This window comes from Myzus persicae, unplaced genomic scaffold (assembly GCF_001856785.1).
Source record: "Myzus persicae strain clone G006 unplaced genomic scaffold, MPER_G0061.0, whole genome shotgun sequence".
NCBI lineage: Eukaryota > Metazoa > Arthropoda > Insecta > Hemiptera > Aphididae > Myzus > Myzus persicae.
Window position 1 is genome coordinate 196,311 of NW_019103874.1, and position 14,078 is coordinate 210,388.

The following is a 14,078-nucleotide window of genomic DNA, read 5'->3' on the forward strand; positions in this document are numbered from 1 at the left end:
ATGGTAAACATTGAGCTGACGTCCACTTAAAAAAAAGATAAGAAATTTAAATATGTTTAGTTGACGAACGTACCTATTTATGTTAATTCGAGACAATGAAAACGTCTTAATATTCATAATATAATTTACGGAAATACTAAATAGAGTGTGTTGCTAGGATGTTGATCGACAACACCGTTCGTAGAATCAAAAGTGTCATATTCTTCCACCAAAACTAGTAATACACTAATACCTACCTATAGGTACTAATAGTGTGAACATTTTTGGACGTTACATCAAAATCTCAATTCTTTTCACTTTTTAAATATTATTTTATACTTTTTTTTATATTACTAGGTATGTCATAAGGTATTGTAAATAAGGTAAATAAGGTAAATAAGGTAAATAAGGTAAATACCTTATGACATACCTAGTAATATAAAAACAATTAAAAATAATGCAATTTCTAAAAGCCCGTTTTGAAATCAGTCTCATAAAAAATCTAAATCAATCAAAAACTAGTTCAAAGCGATTCAATATTTATTTAAAAATATTTTCGGAAATTGGATTAAAAGTTAAATTATTATATTGGCACCAATATTAATAGCTGTAGTGTCAAGTTTAAATCAATTATAACACTCTTCCGATTATATACGCATAATATCATTATTGATCAACTAATTTATTTCTGAATAACAGAGATGGATGGAGTAGAGAGAGACACAAATCGAGTGCAAATTCCAGCGCGACGTCCTTTTACAAAATAAATAATATATTATCCCTAGCCGACGAGACCTGCATCGTTCATTCGCCCCAAAAATTATGCATTCGTTTTGGGTACAGCCTATTTGCGCCAAAATAAAAAACGTTTTTAAGAACAGTCCATTTGCTCCAAATTTACCTGTGTATACATTTTACACTAACGACTTGGTTCAAATTCATATGTTGTAAAGACACTACAAACATTTTTAAAACATAAAAATAAGCAAGGATATTACATTTAAATTTTATCAAATTTTTTAAATCATAATCTTTAATGAGAGTTTTAAAAAATAATATCAGTGATACTTATTTTCCCAAATAACAATCACTAATAGGCACCTACGCCTACATTTTTTAAAAAATTATATGCTATAATAATAATAGTTAATAGTGCATATTTTTTATAAATTGTAATGAACTAATATATTTTTATATTATATCTACGACAGCCACACCCACACGCGCGCATATGTTGCAGTTATATTTTATCTTACAATAGTTTTACTGAGCATATTTTATTTGAATTTTATTCGATGATTTGACAAATAACGATATCTGATAACGGAGTACCTACATTGTACAACATAACGAAACTGATATAAAACTTGTGTTTAATCTGTCTACTCAATAATATATAGAACCTTAAAATCTATAGACTTATGAAAATAAGTAATAACTAATAAATATGAGGTACAACCTTACAAGTGTTACTACGTAGGTATGTCGTTTCTTTAAAACATATATAAATTAAACCAAGTCAAGATCAAAAATTGGAGCAAATTGACTGTCGGAGAAACATTCCTTTTTTATTTTAGTGCAAATGGGTAATTCCCGCCGAGACCCTACGACTGCGATACGATAAAAATTATTTAAATGGAAACTTTTTTCTCTTCGATGGAAATTTTTTCGCATTCACACAACGAATGAACATAACATAAACACACGTTTTATTCGCGATTTAATTGATTCAGATCGGTGGGCAAGTCATCTGGTAAATGGTAATTAACAAAACAAATAAATCTTAGAGCGAAGACGAATCCGGTTGATAATTTACACAGAACATAATACAATAAAATAAAATATAACTACACACATATTGAAGACGTATAGACACATCACACTGTCGACTTAAAGAAGACGACCAAACATCGATCGGCACTATGCGTACTGTTTATGCACGCATACACATAGGTGTATTATAATTATATTACTTACGTGGGATACGGACAAATAAACAAACCTGAACAAACCTGTTTCCATTTTAAGTTCTAACGTTTACGGATGATTAATATATTTTATATTTTTAAACATAAAGTCAGCTTTATCTACCAAGTCAATTTTATTACTCTATGCTAGTTCTTTAATCGTATGCGATCTTGCATTATTTTTACTATTTAATATTATTGGTATAATTTTTAAAACTCATTTTCTGAAAAAGAAAACTATCAGAACTATAATAATTGTCGTGTAATTTTTCAGAAACATGTCTAAATAATTTGTATGTAAACAACTATAAAATAACAAAAGCTATAGTCATTATAAGTCATTTGTTGATATTATCTAAATGTATTTTTTGATGATTTTATTTTACATGTCATTAATTATAGATATTTGTAACAACTCCATTATTCATTACTGTTTATTCTTGTTATTATTTTTTTTTTTTATGGTAAAATTGTTTAGGTTGTTCAGTATGATTAAAAATATAAAATAATTTCAAATGAATAATGCGCATCATTAAACATTTTTTTTTTCGTCTTAAAATTATGTAAGTGCGTAGGAATTTAAGGTAGGTAGGTCTAAGTCTTAGGTAGGTATACACTATACAGCTATTTTATTCAACATGATAATGATAAATATAGTTTGTCAAAATATATTAATATATTATTATAGTATCATATAGTATTATATAGTAGGTAAAATGGTAGAAAAGTGATTTTGATAATGTATCATATTTTAGCTAGTAAAACTTGTTTTTGCTTTTGTCATTTTTAATAACTTTTGCTGGACACAAAATTTAGGCATTTTAAGTTTTTCTACATATCATTGTAATATATTATGGAAATACCTATCTCCCCGTTGTTTATTTTGTAGACATATTTTATAACGGTAAATGTTGGTTCGTATATAGGTACCTATTATGAGATTTAAAATATTTGTCATATTATTTTATTTAATGAAAATTTAACAAATGAAATATCTTATCATTGTAATACAACCATACACCTGTGCATGATCATAATATTATAAGACGCAGGAACCAGATTCGTATGCTATTTTTGACAGTTTAACATAGTATCATAATATTTATAACTATGATTTATTATGCAACATTAACTGATAAATTACATTTAATTATAAAATGACCAAGTAGTTACCATTATTTTTGACTATATATTCTGGTTTACCGATTTTTTTCAACACAATACGTTGATTTGTGTTTTTTGTATAATATATATTCATAAAAAAAGGTTTTACACTCACAAGTTATAACATTTAGTTGAAAAATACCGAGAGTATGAAGATTGCAGTAGATGTCGGTAAAATTGACCAACGTGATTGTACATAATACAGATTACAGCGTGTGAAAGAAATTAGTAAACATTATTATCCGTTCATGTAGTATAATATAATTATATTTTTATACGTACCTAAATACCTAATACACGATATAATTACATATGATGGGAACGATGAAAAAATGTAAAGGAGAACAGCCATTATCGAGCAGAGTACTAATGGTATATCATTTTAAATTTTAATACGTCTAAAAAACTTTCATTATAAATACCAGTTAAAAATCCATAATCGAAAAAATTTAAAAATCTTCTCTAAATTATAGTAAAAATGTAACCATATCTTTATATTAAAACTGTAAAATTCCATCACCCACGGTACTACAAATTGATACTTGACAGTAGGAATAAAACAAATGATGAAAGACTTTTAATTATTTTAAATTAGTATTTAGATATTTAAGATGCTATACAAATTTAAATAAATGTTGAATTGATTTTTAGCAAGATAATAAGATGTATGTGTATACGATTGTGAGCAATTAGTCTGATTTAAAATGGTTAGTAGAGAGTAAGTGTTTAGTTTGAATTTTTGACTTGTGTAATGTTATGATGATGTGTTAATGATAATGCGTTTAAGTCTCCAATATAATTTCTTTGTTTTATATTTTAAGCTTAAATAAAATATAACATAAATATTAAGTGATTATTTTTATATTACGTCTTACTATGCGTGTAATGTGTAGGTATACTTTTTTTTATAAGTTTACACTACGTAATCTGCAGATTGGGTTTAAGCAAAATAATAACAATACAAGTAATCAGTAATCCAATATTATAATGTAGTACTCATATTTTTTACACACGTACAAAATATATAGGGTAACAGATAATTGAAGACGACATCATCAGTTCGATGGTCGGTATTTATAATAATTTATACTCTACTCGACGGGACGTCGTTTTCTCTGACTATCGCGTGGTAGGTGTCGTATACTCTTATCTAAATAATTCTTACAGAGTTTTGTGTTGTATACCGAACAATGTACATAAATATGATGCCTAGTACCTATATACTTTATTAATACATATGTATTATTCTACATATTATGTAGGTACGGTGAACAATAATTTTCTTACAGCACAGTGTTTCACTAAGACAATTTCACTATATTCTACAGTCATATGTACATACTACATATGCTATCGATACATAATGAATAAAAAAAAAATTGTATAAAACCATAAGTTTTGAGAAAAAAATCCACGAAATCAACTTTGTCCATCGATTCATTCTATACAAATTATGGTGAAAGCAGGTCTGATATAATTTGTTATATTGTAGGAAGTGCCAGGTTTTTTGTATTTGTACTTATATGCACATTAATATAGATATTATAATATGAATATATTAATGAGCATTATTTTCCGATAATTTTGATATTTTCAAATTTTGATGTTATTATGATTTTCACTCTTTTTAAAAATTATTTTAGTTACGTTTTGAATTATTTGAGTAATGAGTATACTATCTTATACACCGATCAATTACAAATTGTATACATCTCGATTAAAAGGATTTGACTGATTTTGAAATTTTATTGTTACGCTCATTTCAGATCAGGCGATCAGTAAATAACCGTGTTATTGGTCTAACATAGCTGAGTTATGGGCACGAACCCTATGACTGATTGTTGAGTTCATACTATTAAAATAAAAAATATAACTGACTCAGGAGCATTATTTACAGACTTTATTCTTCCAGTCGCATCAAGTTATTCGTTGTGTATGAATCGTAGATCAATAGTTCATACATAGGGATAGGTAATTCTCTGGAATTCAAGTAAATCATATAAAATGAATTATAGTATGCGGACATTGCTTTTAATGCTTAACAATGTATATGCATATAAATGCAGTATTTAAATGTTTTCTATAAATGTCAATTAAAAAAGGTGGCCAAGTCGGTACCACTCTGCTGCACACTAGATGTCATGTAATAGACCAGTTAAATTTTAATTCAATAGTATAAAATAATTGTATACCTACCAACAAAAAACGATTCTGAGCAAAGAAGGTCGGTCAGTCTATATTACAGGTAATATTTTTAAATTTCAAAAAATAACTCAAATCATTTTTAAAGTTTTTGGTTACACTAGAAAAAACTTATGAAAAACCTTGTTTTTAAAATTTCTGATCCTTAGCTATAATATTGAACACTTTGTTAACTACAAAATAATTTGCAAATTTTTGAGATTTTGATAAATGTTGAAAACATTTGAACTTCAAATAAAAAAAAATAAAAAATTTTAAGAATTATTTAGACAGACACTAATAAAAAATAACACACATCATTGTAAAATCAATACTTATATTCATCGCTCCATTCAGAACCTTAAAACATTAATATACCTACTGCTTACAACTATAGAAAAAATTGGGGTACGTATATTATTATTATGGCCTGTTCTGGTGAAATCGATTATATATTGGTGGAATGGATGGGTCCTATTATAATTCTTTAATTATTTTATAAACAAGCAATAAACATAGTGGGTATTTACTAAATAACAATTTAATCTAGCAAATGTTTTATACCAATTAATTATAAATAATAATATCAATTTATAAAATAGATCAACATTATTTTTGTTTCTATTATATTTTAAACAATTTTGAACACTCAAAATCTCACTGTTAAATAAATATTAGTTTGAGCGTATTGCGAAAACGGGATTTGCCGTAAGATAATATTTTATACAGAAAAGTATAGTATAAGCTATCAAAAGATGCAATTCAAATTTATTATAACGAATAATTATTCTAAGAAATATTGAAATCTTTGTGAAGATATATAGGATACAAAGATAAAATTTAAAAATCTAGAAAAAAAACCGCAAGCGTATTATACAGAAACGAAATAATTTCAATGTACAAAGAAGCGTTCGTCATTATATCATTATTTATTTATGTATACATATATACTAAAGCTTCGAAGGCATAAGTACTGTACAGATTCTGATAATGGACAATGTATTAAGATTTTAAGGCATAAGAAAATAGTATTATCCATAGTTATAGTGGCATGAAATTTAGTTTTAAAAGTTTGAGGTTTTCTTGAATAAAAGTAAGGAATTGCTGATGATAATATTTAGATAGTAAATCTGGAGCATTTCAATATCATTATTCAATTATTTATAAACAAATTTGATATCAAACTCAACACGGTTGAGTCGAACTGACTCTATCAGTTACAGATTTAAAATGATATGAGCGTACAACAGTGGTGACGAAATAAGCTGAGAATTTTTTTTTGTACTTATTACTTAATGATTATATTATTATCATTACAGGACGGATTAAATATGAGCACTGCTGACGGACACATATTATTATTTCTATTCCCGCCACGATCGAATGTATTATACTCTCCTTGCGGCATATATAGGTACAATATTTATATACTATAATATTACTATATTGTATTGAATAATAAGCTCCGAGTAAAAGTAAATACGACGTCAGTACGAGTATGTATAGCGCGGTCGTGTGCGCATTTGTGGACAATTATTATAGTATACTCGGTGTAATCGTAAATTCGCGATAAATCACGTTATCCAATAAAATATACGCGCGGATAACGCGAATATTGTAATCGTGACAACAGCTCGTCGTTTTAAAACCATACATTTACTATAGAACAGACTTGCGGTCAGTATCTGTCCTTTATAATTGAACAGATATTGATAAACAATTAATGATTAATAATAATAATGCCAACGCGAGACTGTGCAAACTGATAATATATATGAATTGAATACATTTTATTGTTTTTGGGGGTCGATTTTTGACTTTCAAATATTTCCAATATCGAATAGAGCAAAATTTTTTCCATACATTTTGCTCAAATCCAAAGGGCAGATTTGTTAATCACCGCCCATGGACATGTTATATTAATTGTCACGTTTCCTCCAATTTTTTGATTGCTCATTACTGGCGCGTGTTAAACGAAAGAAGAATTTATTGTACATTCAATACTAACACACTGTTACAATTGTGAGTACGACATTTACCATTTATTTTCTATTTATTTTGTACAAACAAAATACTCTCAAATGATAACTTATGGGGAGCGGGGGGTTTACCATGCCCATGATTTGAAAATGTTGTCAAAGGTCTGGAGGGAAAGGGATTTCATATAGTCGTTATAGGTCTATGACTGTATAACACTCATGCATGATGCACGCTGATTGTTATTTTCGTTAATAATAAATAAGGATATATTTGGGTGTGGTCCTCCCCATTGTTCGACCCCCCCCCCCTCGCCCAATGCAATATTGTTATTATTGGCTAAACCGAGTGGATCTAGACAGGCGTAACGCAAACAATGTGTGACAAAGGCACGTACCTTGACTGGATGATGGTAAGCTGCGGCAACGGCTTCCGGTGTGTCGCGTGTGGCCACCGCCGTCGAGTCCGAAGTCTCGGGTGGCGGTCTCCTCGACGACGGCGGAGGCGGTGGCCGCCTGTGACGTTTGCCATGGTGATGCAGGTGATGGTGATGATGGTGACGGTGGTGGTGCCGGTAGTGGCGGACATCGTCGGTGGCTGTCCCGGCGGTGGCGACCGAGTCCAACGACATCGGCGGCGGTGGAAGCGGTGGAGGCGGCGGAGGCGGTCCGAGGAGATGTGACCCGGTCGGCGGCGCGTCTGCCGTCGACGGTGCTACCGCCGCCGCCACCGCTACCGCCGCCGCCGCTCTCGCGCTCAGCCGCGCGCCCTCGCCAGAGGTCAACAACCGGTTTAGTGTGTGTATAATATTATAATGGTTCGCCGTCGCCCGCGCAAATTATATTTATTATAAATAAATAAAAAGTAATGAGCGACTTGCGCCTCGCACGGACGTTGTTATTATTATTTATTATCGGCAACTATGCAGCGGTTCGCGCCGGAGAGTCGCGGCCGCCGAACGGTATTCGAAACGGTATCGCGCGAACAAAAACACACCCCTCGGTGATCACGTAAAAAAATGGCACGGCGTATCGTAAAAAAATTTGATATCGAACACGGACGATCGTTGTCAATAAAAAATTTAAATAAAAAAAAAATCTCGCCACTCTGTTGAGTCGTAGGTGATGGTAATAGGCGATACGGTATTGTATTTGTTGTGTGCGCACACGTCGCGCGTTCAGACTGTACTGGGACCGGTGCAGACATGGTCCGGGCGACTCGTCGACGCCGCAACGGTCCCCCGAGAGTGTGTGAGAGAGAGTGAGAGTGAGAGAGAGAGGATGAGTGAGAGTGAGAGAGGAACCGGTCGTCGTTGTCGTCGGCGTCGTCGTCGTAGCAGCAACGGCACCGAACTTATACAACGATACATTAAAAAACGTTCTTTTTAAACTTAACGTGCATTGGCAAAATCTATACTATTAGCCGTTATCGCATAAACAGAAGATCGAAAAATCAATGGACTTCATTAGTATTTAAAATCGTTTTGAGCATATCTGTATAGGTACCTAACAGAACTATACAAACAATTTATTTTTTAGTTCATTAAACTGAACTATTTTTCGTAAAAAAAAATATATATTTCCGATATTGTTTTGGCTACTATTGTATACATGGTATGGATTTTTTTTCATTCATGGTACAGCTTCAACTGCTAAGGTTATTAGATTGCAACAAAAAATAAGAGCATTTGCTTGCATAATATAGAAAAACAATATTTCCTTAAATTAGGTTGTACATATCAATTTTTTTTTAGAAATGTAATTATTTTATTGGTGTTGTAATATGCTGGACTGAGGGCTTCGAAGAGGTTGACTGGCAAATCTAGACTTTTTCTGGCATTTATATGATTACGACAGTGGACAAGGAGGTGCTTGACTGTGACAGGTTTGGCACATTACAGGTTCTTCTCTGCACATAAGATGTCCATGGGACATCTCTGAGTGACCTATACATAGTCTATTGATAACTACTTCATCCTTGCGCTTTGAAGTATAGGGTTTGGGCCAGTATACGGTAGTATTTTTTATTTCTCTTAATTTGTTATTTGGGTACGCCGCCATTTGGATTCCCATAAATTGGTACAAAAGGTGCTAACATTCCTGTGGATGACTATGAGTGAGGAGTATGTCCGTATTTCGGTCAGAGGGTTATTAACTGCTTCACGATCTACTTTGTTAGCTTTCTCATAGCAATATATTCTACAGTAGCCTGGTGTCCATATAAACCGTATGTTCTTGTTGGATTTTTCAATGATTTTGCTTATTTTAATTGCTAGGATGTTTGAGTGCAAATTATACTTCAGATTGTTAAGAGCGCTGAGCGAATCTGTACAAATAGGTATGGATCTTATAATTACAAAATATAAAAACTTAGCCCAAATTTTTATTAATCATTTCAGAGTATCATTAAATGTATTATAAGAACGGAAGAACACCTGTAGTAATTCCTGTAAAAATGTAGCCTTCTGCCTTTTGAAAAATATTAAACTACATAAGTACCTATTGCATAGGGTTGTCACACGCCCCAGTCTTGCCGGGACAGTGCCATTTTTTGTCACGAAAAAGCGGTTTGGTACACTCAATTTTTCCGGAATTGAAGTCCAACCATTTAAGTTAACATTTTGTCTTTTACTAAAAACCTTTAGAAGAAAAGAAAATTGTTTCGATGAATGATAAAATAATCAAGTTTATCACACGATTGACTGACGAAATCTAGTAGTAACTCTTTAACCTATTGGGCAATTATTGAAAAATATTCTAAATAATAATTAAATCGATAAAATATATTATATGAACTGTCTATATTTCATAGACGTTATACAGGGACATATTACATTAAGTAATGTAATGGTACTAAATATTTATATGAAATCGTAATGTGATTTTTGATATCCATAATACTAGTGTTACAATGAATATGCAGAAGACATATATTTTTATCACACAATTAAAAACACGGCGTACTGTATAGGCAATCGTAACAATTTTTTATTTTAATATACACCAATACACCAATATTGTGTATTAATAAGCAGTATGAAATAATTTAATGATATAATTATATAAATGCACTCATAACATTTTTTAGAGCAAAGATTAAAATATAAATATAAATAAAAAAGTGCTTAAATTCGCTAAAAAATTTCAAAAAACCAGTGGTATCTATTTGTAAAATATCGAAAAATCTCGGAAAACAGAGCTCTATAGGGCCTTTCAGTACATGTTCAAACTTTTATGGCCATATAATAAGTAGTGAGATATTCGCTTACACCATTGACCGGATAATCATAAGATTTTATGACTTTGAGTTCCAAAGGGTATCAAAAGAACTATAATTTTGTCTTCTATCTGTCATCTTTAGCTATAAAATAATAATAAAATATAAAAATCGATAAATAAACATCTCATACTGACATACCTAATGTCCTAATCTACTAGGAGAATTTATACATCCATACCTCAAATCAATTGACAACACCATCAACTTCCTAAAAGAAATATAAATTTTTAACAACTTAATATAAACATTAACTATAATCTTAAAAAAAGGAAAATGTAAATACAATTAAATTAGAACTAATGGCTGGAGTAGTCGAATGTTATTATAATCAATAATAATAAAAAAATAAAAAATAAAATATTTCAAGCATTTATAAAAATCTGTACCTTTTTTAGTACAAATAAAACATTTTTCAGCTATATAAGCTATTATAAATCAATTATTAACTAATAAAACTCAACTATAATAGAGTAATAATTATTAATGGACGTAAAGTAAATAATTATCGTAGAATCGTAGCTTATCATACAGTTGTGAATTGAAATAAAATGTACCATTATATCGCTGAGTTCGTAGTTAATAGTTCGAGGGACGTTTAAAGGCATTTAGCTGAGTAATTCAGGACATACAATTAAAGAATTAAGTAATTTGTATAACCAAGTAACATCATGCAATTTTCTCTTTTTTTCTTGATATTAGATACCACACTCTCTACCTAGTTGCTCAAGCGAAACGTCGGCTTCGATGGTCTTAAGTACCAGTATATAGGTACTCTCAGAAATCAATTTTTAATGAGTACTATTTCATTAATGGATCTAGTTTGATGAGAATTCCATATAATCCAACAAAATCCTGGTATGAAACGGACTAGAGTGGAATATAACATTTAAAAAAAATTATGACTTTTAAATTCTGATCAATTACGTCTTATAAAACCGAATACTCGAAGTTCTTTATTACACAATATCATAGTTATGTGATTGTTAATAAATTATGATAGAATAGGTACCTAGGTCGGTTATATCTCTTATCTGGGTACACTTATTCTGAGTTATCAATTTTATTTTTTTTATAATACAAATGTGTATTTGTTTAACTTCGCTGAAATTTATGTGAATTTCTCTGCAACTAACATTCAAATTATTTGACTAACAATATATGGATAAAAGTTATCCAAATAGCCAAATCCAATTATAATTTAAAGTTTTCGTGTAAATAAATAGGTTTGCCGGCAATAAGTCATCCGCGAACATTAAGAAGTGACTGTTTTAGAAGGTAATCTTTATTAACGTCGTTCATAAATAGTTGAATTATAATTCGTATAATGAAAACTGTGCACACACAATATAATATCGAACGATAGCTGCAAACAATGTAGTGATACCTATCTATAATATTATGAAAATTATAGATAATAAAAGCATGGATAGGACATAACGTCTTATCGAGGTTGACCTTCCAATATTGAGGCCAAACAAGTGTAGTATCGACTCTAAGCATAATATAATAATATATTTTATCATATTATACAAACATGTAAGCAACTTGTTATCACTTCACGACAGCAAAAATATAATGGCTTCAATTTGTAATGTCCTACCCAAGTTTTTTTTTTATCTATAATGCAAATCGACTATCAGTATAGGTACATAATATTATCATACACTAAATATACAAGTGTTTTTAATCTATGATATTATTCGGTACATCAATATTGTACATTAATATTATTCATGGAAGGTAAAAAAATATTGCATATTATATGAATTTCCGAGACCGCAACCGATATCGTGGATTATACCTAAGGCAGCGGGTGACTATGTGTAAGATTTACATTTTAAATGCCACTACTTTTGCTACCGGTTTAAATAAAAAAAAGAAGACAATAAATTGTTGGGACGATTTACGACGCTCTTATCGCTTGAATCTCATCGTCGATCACGTTTATCTCTGAGCGACAAATCCAGTAAATCATGTTTAACTTTAAATATTTTATATTTATTATGAATCATGATAAATATATAATATATATAATATGAGAAGGAGAGTATATCGCCCGCGTCCATCGTACCTATATTAAGCAGAGTGTACGACGTACGATACTTTATAGTATACCTACTGCGATCGCTTAACGTCAATGTAAATCCCCAGGACACACACAGTGGTTGAAATGGTGGGATGCCATCCCTTCTCTTTTTTTAATTAAACTTTACCATCCCCCTGTTTGTTTTATTTAAAGTCATTCGTTCTTATTAGATTTTGTAAAATTAATCGGATTCAGAATTTGTATTTGTAATAAACGATATTGACTAATTCGCTTACATCAAAATATTATCTTTAAATAATCTTAAAAAACTTTGTTTTTTCAAAACTAAAAATATTTGACATCGAAAATCAGAATATGAAAACGTTACATTAAGATATAATTTCACAACACCTAATTACCTTAAAATATTATTACTATAGATAATCACTAATCATTAATAACTGAGTTAGACTACAGCGGGGATAACATCGATAACATCTGTACTGGGGCTTAGAATATTGCAACAAATTTCAATCAGAACAATAGTGTCTACCTTTATAAAAGTTTTTTTTACTATATTTTACTAGGTATATATTATTATATTACAATTGTCGATTTATCTTGGACCTAAGTTGCGTAATATAGTTTGTCCGCGCTAGGTGAGTTATTTGCCATTTTTTTTTCTTTTTTAATATGAAATCTTTATTTATTTTGTTTATTGAAACGATTTGAATTTTTTAATTTACCTTGAAAAAATGTTTACTTTAGTTTAGAAATCAATCTGATAAAATAAACTGAATTTATTTTGTTCAAATATTAAAAATATAACTCAAAGTTCCCCAATATTTAATAGCACAAAGCGATGGATTTTATCTAATGTTTTCCAGCTGCAGAGTGAAAAAAAATACATAGAACACATTAATCCATCGGAGAAATCGGTCTGATTTATAACACTGCAGTTAAATCCCGATTCCGGATAGGTCTATATATAGTACCTAATCCCTTTTTATCCAAGGATTAGGTACAAGAATATTATTTTCAATTTGGATCGACTTTTTGTGCGTGGCTTAAGCCGTACATGACAATATTCTGCATGCATATTATTATATTGTCAGCGAAACACGAATACGCATTTAGTGGATTTAATAAATAGGTACGAGTGTGCCGGGTGGAACGGTTTATAGCAGGATAAAAATGAATTTGATGGTATTAGACTACAATTATATAGGAGTTCGGTGATTTTGGTTCAAATTACAAATGAGATCTTTATTTAAAATTATAAAACACAACATAATATCTAAGTATCAATAATAATATCGTAAATACAACGGACACTATAATTAATTATTATGTATATTGTTCATATTGATTATTATATCTGTAGTAAATGCTATCTACATAATATTGTGGTGAACGAGGGAAACAACGACGTCTTATCTCCCGATTTCTTCGGGCAGTACACCTATGGCGTGCACAAAATACTCGCCATACTATCACTAAATATA

The 14,078-nt window shown here is 30.4% G+C and overlaps 1 protein-coding gene across 1 annotated transcript in view; it reads right to left on the reverse strand.

Annotated features, from left to right (window-relative positions):
* The window catches only part of LOC111035736 (tensin-3-like), a 148,476-nt gene extending 140,562 nt beyond the window's left edge, over nucleotides 1–7,914 (reverse strand). Inside the window, exon 1 of the mRNA XM_022317479.1 lies at nucleotides 7,666–7,914. Coding sequence (XP_022173171.1) covers nucleotides 7,666–7,899 — 234 coding nt within the window. The 5' untranslated portion in view covers nucleotides 7,900–7,914. The remainder of the gene's footprint in view (nucleotides 1–7,665) is intronic.
* Between the last annotated feature and the right edge of the window lie 6,164 nt (nucleotides 7,915–14,078).